At 34.6% G+C, this 13988-nt stretch overlaps 1 protein-coding gene across 1 annotated transcript; it reads left to right on the top strand.

The window, feature by feature from the left end:
- Nucleotides 1–12096: 12096 nt before the first annotated feature.
- On the top strand, nt 12097–13729 carry LOC149240056 (uncharacterized). Its single transcript, XM_089373622.1, has 2 exons — nt 12097–12252; nt 12952–13729. Exons 1-2 carry the CDS (start codon nt 12238–12240, stop codon nt 13456–13458), a joined length of 522 nt encoding a protein of 173 aa, XP_089229748.1. The 5' UTR covers nt 12097–12237; the 3' UTR covers nt 13459–13729.
- Nucleotides 13730–13988: the final 259 nt, after the last annotated feature.

The following is a 13988-nucleotide window of genomic DNA, read 5'->3' as shown; positions in this document are numbered from 1 at the left end:
CCAAGGACTAACCACCATGGACCAAAGGAACCTTTCCACATACACGCGCTTTTTATGAATCGAACTAGCGTGTACACGCGACTTGGGCTTAACGAAACGGCGTGTATGAGCTTCCTTGGCATGCTGTACTGAGATCTGTCTTCTGATTAAGATGCCATCACTTGTACCAACCTCTGAGCACTTGTACCATCCTCTGAGTGAGTTGCCATCAAGGACAACACTTGAATCATAATGCCAACACTAAGATGAATACCATTTATATCAAGAGGATTCTTTTGGAAGTATTGTACCTCAACATTGTAAGTGAGCTGATCTAATTCCCTATGTGGGTTTGGAAATGTTGGTATAGGTAGTTGAGTGGGAGTGGATCTTTGAGATGGATGTGATTGAGGTTGTGGTTGTGGTGGAGGTGGATGGTAGGGATAACATGGAGTTGGGTATGGAGGATATTGAGGAAAATATTGTGGATTTATCCCATAAGGTCCTTGCTAACCTTGTTGCCAAGATTGGTTTTGGGGTTAAGATGGCTAAGGTTTCCAAGGAAAGGGTGTGTTCCAATTACTTTGAGATGGATGTGTATTACCTTGAAATTGTGAATTAGGTTCTTGCATCATACTAGGTTGACTGGGCTGCCATGGTCTTCTTGGAGCTACATAACATGGTTTCTTTGGTGATTGACTTGCTCCATTGTCCTCTTTGTAAACTTCCATCAACATCGGTAATGATGGGCAATATTTAATAGCATGCGATTCTGCATGGACAATAAAAATATCAACATCTTTTTTTTGCTCATCTTGCATTCTAAACATTTCTACTTATTCGCTTAGATTGCTGAGAATTTTTGTTTTAAAGTTATCAAGAAAATTTCCAAGTTCAGCTTGACTTACCAATCTTGATGTTGAATTACTTACTTTTTCCCTTCCTCTTGATATGTGTTTTCATGTTTCACAAATTTTTTCAAATGATAATTGGTATACATCACTTCTACTAATGAGATCAAGGAGATCAATCCACTCATCTCTAATTGTTTTAAGTAAGAGGGTTTTTAGTGTGTCGGATCTTAAATGATGTATTTTTTCCCTCTTAACATTATACATGAACCTCTCTATTAGACCCTCAAGGCTCTCATCTTCTTTTTAATTCATTCTAAATATTTCTTCTTTAAGATCATGGTCTTTATATTTTTCTAGAAATATCTTTTGCATATCAATCCATGATCTTATTGAATTAGTCCCTAAATTCATGAACCATTTAAGAGCCCTATCCTTCATTGTTACTAGAAAAAATTTCAACTTTTGAGTGTTTAGTAAGTAACCATAAGATCTACAAATTATTTAAAACTCAAAGAGAAAGGTTTTTGGATCCTCTAGCCTCATACCATGGAAGTTGGGAAGGAAATATAGAGGGATGTTCTTCATATGAACACTCGTATCAGTATATTGAATGGGAAATCCAAGAGTATCTTCTTCATTGTCATCATTTTCATCCATTTATTTTACCTTCTCTTCCACCTCTTTCTTCTACTTGCAAAAGTGGATGGTGATGTGGTTCTTACTGCACCACGTGATCAAATGGGGGTCTTTGGTGTTGGAGAAATATCTTTTTCATATAAAAAATGACTAAGAATGCTAATGCGATGCAATTTTTCTATCTTTGAAATGAAATATGCCTAATGATGTTTTTTTTTTCTTGCAAAAATTAGAAGAAATGAATCAAATATGGAAGAAAACAATGCATATTTTGACACCTCCCCAGCAATGGCGCCAAAAAGTGATGAGCCTCAGTATTTCAACAAGAATATTGCAACTCCCAACACTACCAACTTAAATTATCAACCCGGGTTCGTACAAACTTAAAAGGTGTTAGCACTATATGTGCAACATGTAATGTGTCCTTCTTTAATTGATCTGATGCAATGAAGTGAATGCCATGAAATTCAAGCCTAAACTAATTGCAAAAATGGAAATGTTACTCTATTTGCAGAAAAGAAACCTAATTAATTTTGTAGAGAGGAAATCCTAGTTACTTTTGCAAAAAGGAAAGGCTATTATACTTCGCATGAATGTAAATGTTAATCCTATTTGCAAAAATTTAAACATTAACCTATTTGCGGAGTGTAAATGGTACATCAAAAGGAAGTCTAGTCTATGAAATAGAAATAACAATGTTGGAAATGGAAACCATAGCTTAATATGTATGAAACAAAATGAAATTATTCTCTAATCATTGCATTTAAGATAGTTTTTGTCAACAAGTTTCATAAGGTGCTTCATAAAGTAATCATCAAAATCATCATTATGTTCTTCAAGTCATGAATATATCTACTAATCAAAACTGTAGAGTTGAATTGCAATGGAGAAGAGCCAAGGCTTAAGAGGTCTTTTGGTCTACTCAATCATGGATTCAAAGCCTAGGAGTCATTATTCAAACCTAAGAGACAAAAACCAAGGTTTTGGATCAAATATGGTTAAGTTTACACATGCTACAAGAGTGTTACAGGAGGTGCTACAAGACGCTCTGTTTTGCTACAAGAGAAAGATAACATGCCAATTTCCTAAGTAAATCAAATGAAAATGGGATGGGAAATATTTTTTTGTTAAGTAGGATTTCTTAGGACTCCATTCCAAACAAAATTGCTCCAAAATAACCCTGTTAACACGTGCTAAAAAATAACAGAAAATTACTACTCTAAAAAGTGGAAATTTAAGAACTAGTGAGCTAGTTAACCTACGAAATGCCTAACCTAATCAAGTGAAAATGTTATAGGTAAGTTTTGTTATTAAATTGATTTTTTTATGAACCAATACAAGTGGAATAAACTCAGATTAAGTTCATTAACAAATTCTAAAAAATATAAGAAAAATATTATTATTTTGCTACAAGGGACTTCTACAAATTCTAGATTTTTGAACTAGTAAACCAATCCAAGTAGCTCAATGATGAATATGAATTTTCAAAGTTTTTCTAAGGATGAATCATGCATATGAATCTATAAATAACATGTAAAACAACTCACTTCAATCATTTAACCAATGTAACCTACAACAAAAGATGCATGAAGAGCAAATGCAAAAGTAAGAGATGCGAGTGAAAAAGGACATTCAAGGGAAAGAAGGAAATTGTACAAGAGGGCTCTGAGGCTCCTGGGATGGAAAAAACCAAGGAAAATAAGAGTCATATAAATGAAACCAAGCTTTAGAAGCTAAAAATGGCTCCAAACTTCATTATTTGATTCAATCCAAGTACATCCCTGCTAGAAATGAAAGTGGAGTTGTTAAATAACAAGTTTTCTCCACAAGAAGACTAAGAAACACATGCCTCCAGAGGAAAATTAGAATTGGTACTTATACAAAGTGATGAGGAAGAATTCTCCTTGAAAGGAGGAAGCTTTCCCCTCTAAATCCCTCAAATAGTGGATATGGTTCTCAACACTAGGAATCTGCTTTAAAAGACATGGAACACATTCCTAGATTTTCTCAATCCTTGGAGCTCCAAAATCTGTGCAATAATTTCATGATATTTTTTTCATTTATTATCCAATATTGATATGTCATGTAGTAGGGATAAATTCACTAGATTATCTCATTCAGAATTTACTCCATATTCTCTCAATATTCTGCAAAAATAAATAATATTAGGCACATAATATGCAATTACCTCTAAACCTTCCTAAGAACATATTAAAGCTAAAAAATATTATTAAGTGTAGAAGGAGATATTTAATATAGCCTTTATGTTCTTAGGAAAGGTTAGATGGGCCTTAATTTGTGTCTAATTTGGAGGCCCATCGGTTGTGATGATTGTGTTATGTTGAAGTAAACTACATATCATAGTGAAAATTGAAGTTTGGATCTTATGAATCTTGCATACAATGTAAGAATTACAAACAAAAGGGTTCAGTGGATTCCTTGGAGGGAATGACCCTTTTCATGAGTCATTCCTAATGTTATATTTGTCTTATGTAGACCCATGAATACCCCCCTAGAATAGTTGAATTTGAGACTCAAATCAAACTTAACATCACATTGATCATGAGCTTTTCAATATTATAGTCAAGCAAGGTTTCCATAAACTATGGACTCAAACACTCATTGTTCCTATTTTTAAAAGATGAGAAAATAAAAACCTCTAATAATAGGATCAATCCTCCTTTTTTTCTATATAGTTCACAGACCTCTGAGATCGGTGGCTGCTATGTCCATGGAATATGTGTACTAGGTAGATCCACCCAAAGGGATCACTTCCTGTTAGCTCAACAACAAATCCCGACCTCGAGAGTGTCGAGATAATTCAACCCTTGACCTCTCAATTGAAAATGTGCTTTAATGATGTGGACTCGACTAATTGAGCTAACCCTTAGGGCTAGGATCAGTCCTCTTTTACTGAAATTATGTGGAAATATGCTAGAAATTAATATTGGCATATGGCTAGAAAACCAAGGTAAAAGGGATAATCCCTTCAAGGCACTTTTAGGAGCTGTGTTATACACCTAATCCTTAGGGATTGGGTGAGAAAATGTAAATATGTAAATATAGGAAAATGAAGAGTTAGAATAGGAAGTGATTTTGGAATATGAATTCCAAAGGTCACACTTGCTCATGTTATATAATCTTGTTCACATTAATGCAATGTAATTGAATTCAAGAGCTATTTTCCTTGGCTTGACATGGTATCAGAGCCAAGTTTAGACATCTCTACTTGTGTAGCTCCTATACCATTTTCTTCCCCCTTAAACTTCTCTATGCACTCCTCTACCATCTCTTCCACCACTTTACCTATGTTATGTGTGTTACTTGACCTACCTCAGAGAGGTTGCTTTACCTGTGTTACGTGTTACTTGATCTGCCTTAGATAGGTTGTGTTAGATGACCTTCCTCATGGATGTTGTGTTACCTATGTTACCTTAGAGAGACTATGTTACTTGCATTAACCTGATATGGTGGCAGACTAGTGTAGACATAGTATCCATGCAAAGTCTTTGAGACTGTCTCTGCCATACTAACACATGCATAACCCTAACGTATCTAAGTGAACGACTCGTACGTTCATGAGGGCATGAGTAACCATTGATCCAAAACCGTAGACAAATCCCATGTCCAACAACCCGCTAAGGAATCAAAGGGTAGTTTCCATCTAACTACAAGTTTGCGCAAGAAAAAAGAGAATTTAATTGATGATGGCAGGAACATTGATTTGAAAGAGTAAAGATTAAAAAAACACAACCCCTTCTAGTCTAAGCTTTTTTCTTCGTGTGATCACTATCATGGTAGGAACAATGCTTTATGCCTTACCCTACGCTTCCACATCTTTCTTAAAGGATAAAATGCATGCAATTTTGCATTTATTCTTCTCTAAAGGCGATTTATTTCAAGAATAACTATCTTTCCTCCTACCAAGGGGATTTCATTGAAATTCAGTTCTATTTTTCATCTTGCCAACGAGATTTTATTTCAAGGCTTCATGTGTTGGAGAGTGGCAACTTAGAAAAAAAATCCCATACTCAATCAGGTGATTATTTTATTTTACACATTCTAATCAACATATCAATGTACCTATAAGAGATGTGGAAGTGAAGTGCTTTAGATCCCAAGGTGGTGCAAATCAATAGAAACAACATTGTTAGGTAACATGGTAATTTGATGTTACTTGACATTTGAACATTAAAAGTATTTCCTATTCTTTGAATCCAAGAGTAGTCTTTGAGCTCGAAAACCGTTACTTCCTCAACTTGGCTTCCAATAGAGATCTTCGGGTGGTTCGTAAGCTCATTGTATATTTGTTTGTAAAACTTCCCTTGGGAGGAATGATTATTTTCTTGGGATAAAATGTCTAATATTTCTTTTCTTCATTTTAATATATAAGTTGAAGCATATGTTATGAATACTTTACCTCAAGGCTCTATATAAGGATGCACTCTCTCATCTCCATTGTAAGTGTAGTTCTCACTGGAAAGGAGAAATGCCAAGAATGGTCCAGAAAGATCAAGCACACCCTTATATTTAATAACTTATGGAAAGACATCTATGAAGGAGAAGGTGACCATGTACCTATCAAGCCCATATTAGAAAAGGAGCTAGCCATTTGGGAGAACAAGGACAATAAGGCATATGCCTTAATTTCTACTTCTATAAGTGAAGAGATGATTTGTCATATTATTCTATTTAAATATGCTTATGATGCGTTGAAGAAGTTAAAAGATTTTATATGACTCACACTCATAATTGGAAGTAGTTCAGTTGATGATTAAGCTCTTCAACCTAGATTTGAAGGATGATGTCCCCTTGGCCCTAGCCTCAGAGATTATAGCCATCATGCATGATGTAGAAGCCACCGGAGTTAAAATGTACATTATTCTCACAACCTTTATCAAGGCCCTCTATCCCACATACTGTCACTATATTGAATCCTTACAAGGTAGTTCCCAACTCAAGGACATTACTTTTGACACTCTTGTGGATAATTTTAAATGATGTTAGAAATATTTTGGGAAGTGGAAGACAAATTATCAGTCCCTTGAAGAAGTAATGTGCCTTGCTAAAAAAACGAATAACCAGCCACACGGTTTTCCTAAAGGAAGAGACGAAAGAAGAGGATGTGGAAGGAAGAATCATAGAGGTAGGGGGTAAACACCATCAAGGAGAAATGTCTAATCTCAGTATCATTCATTGTGATGGAAATGGAAATGATGCATCCACATGCAGAATCCCTTGGGAAATAATCAAGTAAGAACACTAAGAAGACAAAGGTAAAACACCAGATTCAACAAAAAGTAAAGAACTTGAATCTTCTCATTACATTCTCTCCCACCGCAATATTGGAGTAACTGAAGATATGTTTCATATTTCATCTTCTCCTTGGAAAGATGCATGGTTACTTGATACAGGTTAACCTTCAATATGAATTTTTGGAAACACTTCTTTGAATATCTCAGTGATAATATACAAGGATTATGGTACTTTGCGGATAATTCAAGTCTCAAGCCATTTGGACTTAGCACGATCAGGCTTAAAATGCGTATACTTCCTGACTTTATTTTGCATGATGTATTCTACCTTCAAAAACTATGGATAAACCTATTCTACCTTGTTCACATTCACTTGCAAGGACACTCCATTAATTTCTTTGATGGTAAAGTTAAGATAATAAATGCACCATACAACACATTTTCCATGATTGGAAAAGAGGAGGAAAGACTATTGAAGCTACAAGGAACATATGCTCATGCACATAAATTTGCATGTAGTTCTTAGTACAAAGAAGGTACCTTGTCATGTAGTATTCTATGGCTAGAAAGATTTGGACATCTTAATTATGGTTGTCTTCATTTTTTTAAAAGAAATGTTGTTTCTAGTTTTCCAACTATTCCAAGGAAACTAAAGCAATGTGATGCTTGTTTCCTAGGAAAACGTAGCAAACAACCATTTCATGATTTTCTTCTAGAACATGTATAAATATTGCATTGATTCATTCGTATTTGTGTGGCCCTATGCATGTCCCTTCTACAAATGGAAATAAATATATGATGAATTTCATTTATTATTACACCAAGATGTGTTGGGTATACTTGTTGAGAAGTAAATTAGAAGCTTTTGAAACTTTTAGAAATTTTCATCCATAGATTGAAATGATGCACAACCACATATTGGCTCTTTTTGTACTAATAATGAAAAATAATATACTTCTAATGAATTTGAAAAATATATTCACAAACATCGGATTCAACATCAAACATTTGTTCCATACAATCCTCAACAAAATGGTGTAGCTGAAAGAATGAACATGACTATCTTAAATATGGTTCACTCAATGATGTTTTACAAAAATATAAAGTTGATGTTTTGGGTTGATGCAGTTCTATGTGCAGTATATATCAAAAATAGATTTCCATCTCATGCTCTAAAAAAAAGACTCCTTATGAAATGTGGTACGACCACATTCGTTTGATAAGGCATCTCGGGATCTTTGGTCCCACTTGTTATGCCTTGATTCCTAAATAACAAAGAAGAAAGCTTGATATAAGGAGTCAAAAATGTGTCTTCTTGGGGTATTTAGATACCACCAAAGCATGTCATCTCTATGAGGAGGTGAATAACAATATTATATTGTTCAGAGATGTGATTTTTCTTGAATCTTCCAATGCTAACAATACTTTTGAGCAGAATCTTGATCATTTGGATAAATTCATTGATGCAAAAACATATGTGAATTTTAAAATGATATTCCATATCTTAAAGATGGGATCCCTATCCTAGATCAATCTATGTAATCTCCTTCTAAAGCACTATCTCCCCCTCATGAAATTCTGGCTAGTCCTTCAGATCAGGAAGACCCTTAAAGTGATGTGATTGAGAGGATTGGAAGGCTAAATCTTGATGCAACCCCATATCAATCAACAAAGAAACCTGTACCATCTTATAAAGGTATGCCAAATGGCTCACCAAAATGCTTGAAAGTGTTCACCTTGATGAGTTCAAAAAGACATGAACTAGAAATTCCACCAAAAAAATGCAGATGATATACATGATTCTAATTTTGTTGATGATATGGATGGTGTATATGATTTTGAATTAAATTTGTTTAATTTTTAACTAAATTCATTTAAAGAAACTACTTCTAATGATGATTGGAAAGAAGAAATGTAGAAGGATTATGATGCTCTCATAAAGAATGGAACATGGAAGCTAGTGGACCCTCCATTTGGAACCAAACCTATTGGCTACAAGTGAGTCTACAAAATTTTTTTTATAAATCAGATGGCTCACTTGACAAGCATAAAGCAAGGCTTGTGGCCAAATTATTTGCACAAAAAGAAGGTGTTGATTATGAAGAGACCTTTTCTCCTACAACAAAATGGGACACCATCTAGACTCTCTTTGTCTTGGAAGCTTAGAATGGATGGAAATTTCATCATATGTATGTGAATACTTCTTTCTTGAATGGAGAATTGAAAGCAAATGTCTTCATATCTCAACCAAAGGTATTTGTTGTGAAGAGACAACAACATAAAGTTTGTAAACTCATCAAATCCTTATATGGTATAAAATAAGCACCATGAGTTCGATATGAAAATTTGATAGAGAATCTTTTGAAATTAAATTTCAAACACTTTAATCAAGATGATGCAAATCTATTTTACGAGAAAGTTGGAAAATTTATTTTTTATCTTGTGGTATATATAGATGATATGTGATGATAGGGAACAATGACAACTATCTTGCATCCATAAAGAAAGAGTTGAAGAAAGGAATTGAGATTACAAATTTCGGAAAATATCACTACTTCTTGGGCATTGAAGTGCCCAACAACAAAGTTATATATTCCTCTCTCAAAAGAAGTACATTAGATAATTTTTTAACACGTTTGGCATGGTTGAATGTATTCCTTTGTCCACTCCAATGGAACAAAATTTGAAGCTCACATATAAAGAAGGCAATGAATTTGAGGATGCAACTAAGTATAGAAAACTTGTGGGAAGTCTTATTTACCACACCACTATCAGACTAGACATTTCATTTGTTGTTGGAATCCTTTCAAGTTTTATACAAAAGCCTTGTGAATGACATTGGTTTGCTGCAAAAAGGGTTCTAAAGTACTTGAAAGGAACTCAAGACTTTGGACTCAAGTATTCACAGGTGGATGACTTCAGTTTGATTGGATATTTTGATTTAGACTTTGATGGATATAAGGAAAGAGGAGTGTCTACTTATGACTATGTTATAAGTCTTGGATCAAGAGTTGTATCTTGGAGGTCATGCAAACAATCAGTTCTAGCATATTCCACAATAGAGGCAGAATATGTAGTAGTTGCAAAAGTATCCAAGGGGATCATATGGCTCCGGAAATTTTTTGAAGACTTGCAGGAGGAATAAGTGAACTCTACTCCCTTTCTGACTGGCATTACTTTTGTAGTTAAGTTGGCCAAAAATCCCAAATTCCATGGTCGACTAAACATATCAACACAAAGTATCATTTGATTCGACATCATGTTTATTCCAAGACTATTCATCTACAACATTGTTCCATAAATAAGAAAATTGTAGAAATCTTCACCAAAGCACTTGGAAGAGAAATGTTTGAAAGATTCATAATGATGCTTGGACTCACAAACACCCCTTTATATTCAAGGGGGAATGTTAGACACCTAATCCTCAGGAATTAGGTGACAATTTGTAAATATATAAATATAGGAAAATGAAGAGATAGAATAGGAAGTGATATTAGAATATGGATTCCAAATGTCACACCTCCTCATGTTATATCATCTTGTCTACATTAAAGAAACACAATAAAATTTGGGGGTTATTTTCCTTGACCTGAAAAGTCATCATTCAACTTTGACCCTCTTATTATGCTTAAGATTATTACAGATGAACATTGTAATGAAACCAATCTCCTTTGTTTCTTTGTTGATTGTAGATAAATGTTTAACACAATACCTATAGCTAACGAATGGAATAAATTAAAAAAACACTAGCTTATTTCAGATTTGAGAAGAGGATTTTATAAATTAGTATACTTGTGGATTTGGGATAAAAAACAACTTCTCTTTATGGCCCTTGTCATTCCTATTGTCTTATATGGTTGAAAAGTTTGGGCTTATAACATCTCTAAAGAATCATGGAGAAGGATTGAGAAAATCCAAAAGCATTTTATAACCTTTAATCTTAAAATTAAAAGCAAGACATCATATCTTATCCTCCTCACAAAAGCATGGCTTTCCCCCATTGAAAACATGGTTAGGACTAGGTACATTGTGTACTAGTACAAGATAAAAAAAAAAAAAACATGGAATGGAAGACGATACCTAAGATCACTTCAAACTATATTCAAAATGAGTTGTGGGTCAATTAAGGTTGGCATAAAGATTGTAAGTCTTAGGTAGATCATTGGGGAATTAAGGAAGAGGCCACTTATTAATATTAAAAACATTATTACTTCTAATTTCAAGGAGAAATAGTGTTGCAATAAAGAGTGAGAGGATAAAAGAAAATTAAGATACAACAAGGAGGTGATTACCCCTCATTGGAAGATCAAAAATATCTAAAGAAAATTAAGATACAACAAGGAGGTGGTTAACCCTCATGGGAAGATAAAAAATATCTATCTACTTTGAGTAACATTAAGAAGAAAATCAACATTGCTAAAACAAGACCAGACTCCTATGAACATCATAATGTAACTAGGCATTAGACAATGCCTAAAACATTGTGGCTCAAAAAAATGTGTCATCTTTGGAATAAAAAGAGTTTTGAGGATGAAAAACTCTTCACATTATCTTGTATTTCATTTCATCTTAATTTCAAAATATATATTACAATACTAACCTTTCTAACCTTTTAACTTACTGTAATGACATGAAAATGCTTATATTAAAATTATTCAAAATATTTCTTATAGCATTTACCTTTCTAATTTTTATTTCTATCACTCGAAATATTTTTCTTAAATTTTTTAAATACTGAAATAAAATTTTAAATAACCCAAATATTTTTTTTACAGTTTTTTCCTATAAATCAATAAATTAAAACTAATTATTGGGAACACTAATAATGTTCATCATTACCATAACAACCAATTTTACTACATAAGATTAACGACTTAATCATTTAATTTACTGCGCCCATCGAGAGCCTTTTGACCAACCAAAAGCTTCTAGAAACAACATAAGATTCCGTTCACTCACAACGGCCCAACACAAATCAAAAGTGACGTGGCATTAAAATTTTCCACATCATACAGTGCTCTTCTTGAAAATGTCAGATTCGTTCACTGAACTAGTGGCAAAAATTTACCATGCGGAGGACATTAAACAAACCGAAAAATTGTCGGAATGATTCAGCAGAGAAAAAGTTGTCAAACGGTGGGGCCATCCCCGTGTATTCCAGGCTGGTTTGGCCACTGACACATCAGATGGGCGGTGAGGGTACGAAGGGAGGGATGGCCGTCCAGACTGTCTTGTAATCAGGTGGGCCCCGAGACGTGTCAGTTAGTCGAGGACACCTACGACTTCTCGGATTCATGCTGACGCATCCGGCGGGGTCTTTAAGTTAATTATTTCCGATCCTTGGGAAAAATGAAAGAAAAGCATCTCCCTTATGGTATAAATAGCCCACCAGGGACACTTGTAGCATAGGATTTCCAGTGCTAAACTAGCCGAGCCATCAAGCTTTTCTGATCAGATTGATTCGATTTCTGCAGAGCTAACTGCTTTATCGACTCTTTATAGAAATTCTTGATATGGCCACTGTTGAGGTATATCAAGGAAACTTGAGTAATCTTGGCATTGCCAAGTTTATGTTTGTAATGTTCAGAGATTTGTTTAATTCATTTCTTTAATGTAGTTTATTTTTATGGTCATAGAAACAGTGTTTTTAGATACCACTATTTTTCTGAGTATTTCAAAATTGGCTATGCATCTTTAATTTTTATATTCAGTTTTACTGTAATAGTTTATTTAAAGAGAAAAGGCTCTATATTAATTAGTTTGTGTGGCGATAAGATCCATAACCATGTCTTTAGACACCACTATTTCTTTTTTCTTGTTCTTTCAAGATTTATCAAATATTCAAAATATCCAAAATATTTGATATCTTATTAAGACCAAATTTAACCGCTCCTATACCCATCTTGGCATCAACCATCAGGGCTTTTACTATTTTGCTTTTTAGGCCTCGAAACCTATTTTCGAGGAAATTTAGTCTCAAAAATGTAATCTAATGGTTAAATGGGGAGGTTTAGTCCCAAGTCCCTAATCCAATCCTGAATAAGACTATATATATATCTTAAAACTACTCTGAACCCAAATTTTTTAATTAGAAATAAATCTAACTAAAAAACCTTCTTAGGAATTTAAACTTTTATTGGAGAAAGATTTAAATCGATTTATACTTTGCCAGCAAAGCATTTACCGATTGATCATTGAATAACTATCATCATGGATTGTTTTCGCAGGTTGCTTCGTCTGTTGGATTGATTGCAAAGGAAGAACAGGTGAAGGCCGCAGAGGATGCTGTGAAAGTTACCGAGATCGAACCCGCGACCGAAAAGGCCTTGGAGGAAGATGCTCCTGCCTCTACTCCTGCTGAGGAGGTTCCTGCCACAGAGGAAAAAGTTGATGATGCCCCCACCACGGGTGAGGCTTCTGCAGAGGAAATAAGTGTAGCGCCCCCTGCTTTGGAGGGCGAATCAGAATCGGCCCAGGTGGAAGCTGCCCAAGTGCCCGAAGAAGCCGATCTCGCTAAAGAAGGATTTGCAGCTGAAGCTCCCGCCGAAAGCGCGGCTGTTGAAACGGCAGCAGAAGAAAAGGGTGAAGAGATTTTGGCCAAGGAAGAAACACCAGCTGAAGTTCCAGAAGAAAAAATTGCATCAGTGAAAGAGAGTGCTGTTGAAGAAGCAAAGCCAGCTGAAGCAGTTCCCGTTGAAGAGAAGCCCGAGGGTGAGGGTAAGGCTGAAGAATAAAAGAATGGCTATGGGAAACGAATAAATAAAATGTCTGTATGGATCATTTGGGGATGTTAGTGTTGATGCTAAAAACTTATATAATAGTATGCTAAGAAACTGTTTCCTAAGGCTCAAGCGAGAGCTTGGACTATGGCACTGCCCAGTTCCGGGGTTTAATTTATCATTTTGGTTACTGAGATTGCATAATGCACAGTTTTCTTACTAAGCACAGTATGTAGTAAACGGATTTCAGGGGATCCCATCCAGTTTAGTTAATTCATTTCTTCAATACTTGGTTTCAAATTAAATGTCTTACTGTTGTTTGTGATATTTCTAAATATTCTTAAGATCTGTAATTTTGTTTATGATGTTTCAAAATATTCTTGAAATCTGCCATTAAGATCAATTTAACTATCACCCATTAATTACTAATCTTACCTATAACTTGATTGTTCCACCCATTAAATTACTCATCTTACCTATGACTTGATTGGTCCTCTCACTTCTGTGGTACCTTGTATTCTGTAGTAATTAACTAAAAATAGATC

The sequence above is a fragment of the Pinus tabuliformis genome, chromosome 8 (genome assembly GCF_031772625.1).
Source record: "Pinus tabuliformis cultivar Carrire ecotype Pingquan chromosome 8, CPIR1, whole genome shotgun sequence".
Classification (NCBI taxonomy): domain Eukaryota; kingdom Viridiplantae; phylum Streptophyta; class Pinopsida; order Pinales; family Pinaceae; genus Pinus; species Pinus tabuliformis.
Note: the sequence above shows the minus strand (reverse complement) of the source record. Positions and strands in the feature narration are given on the sequence as shown.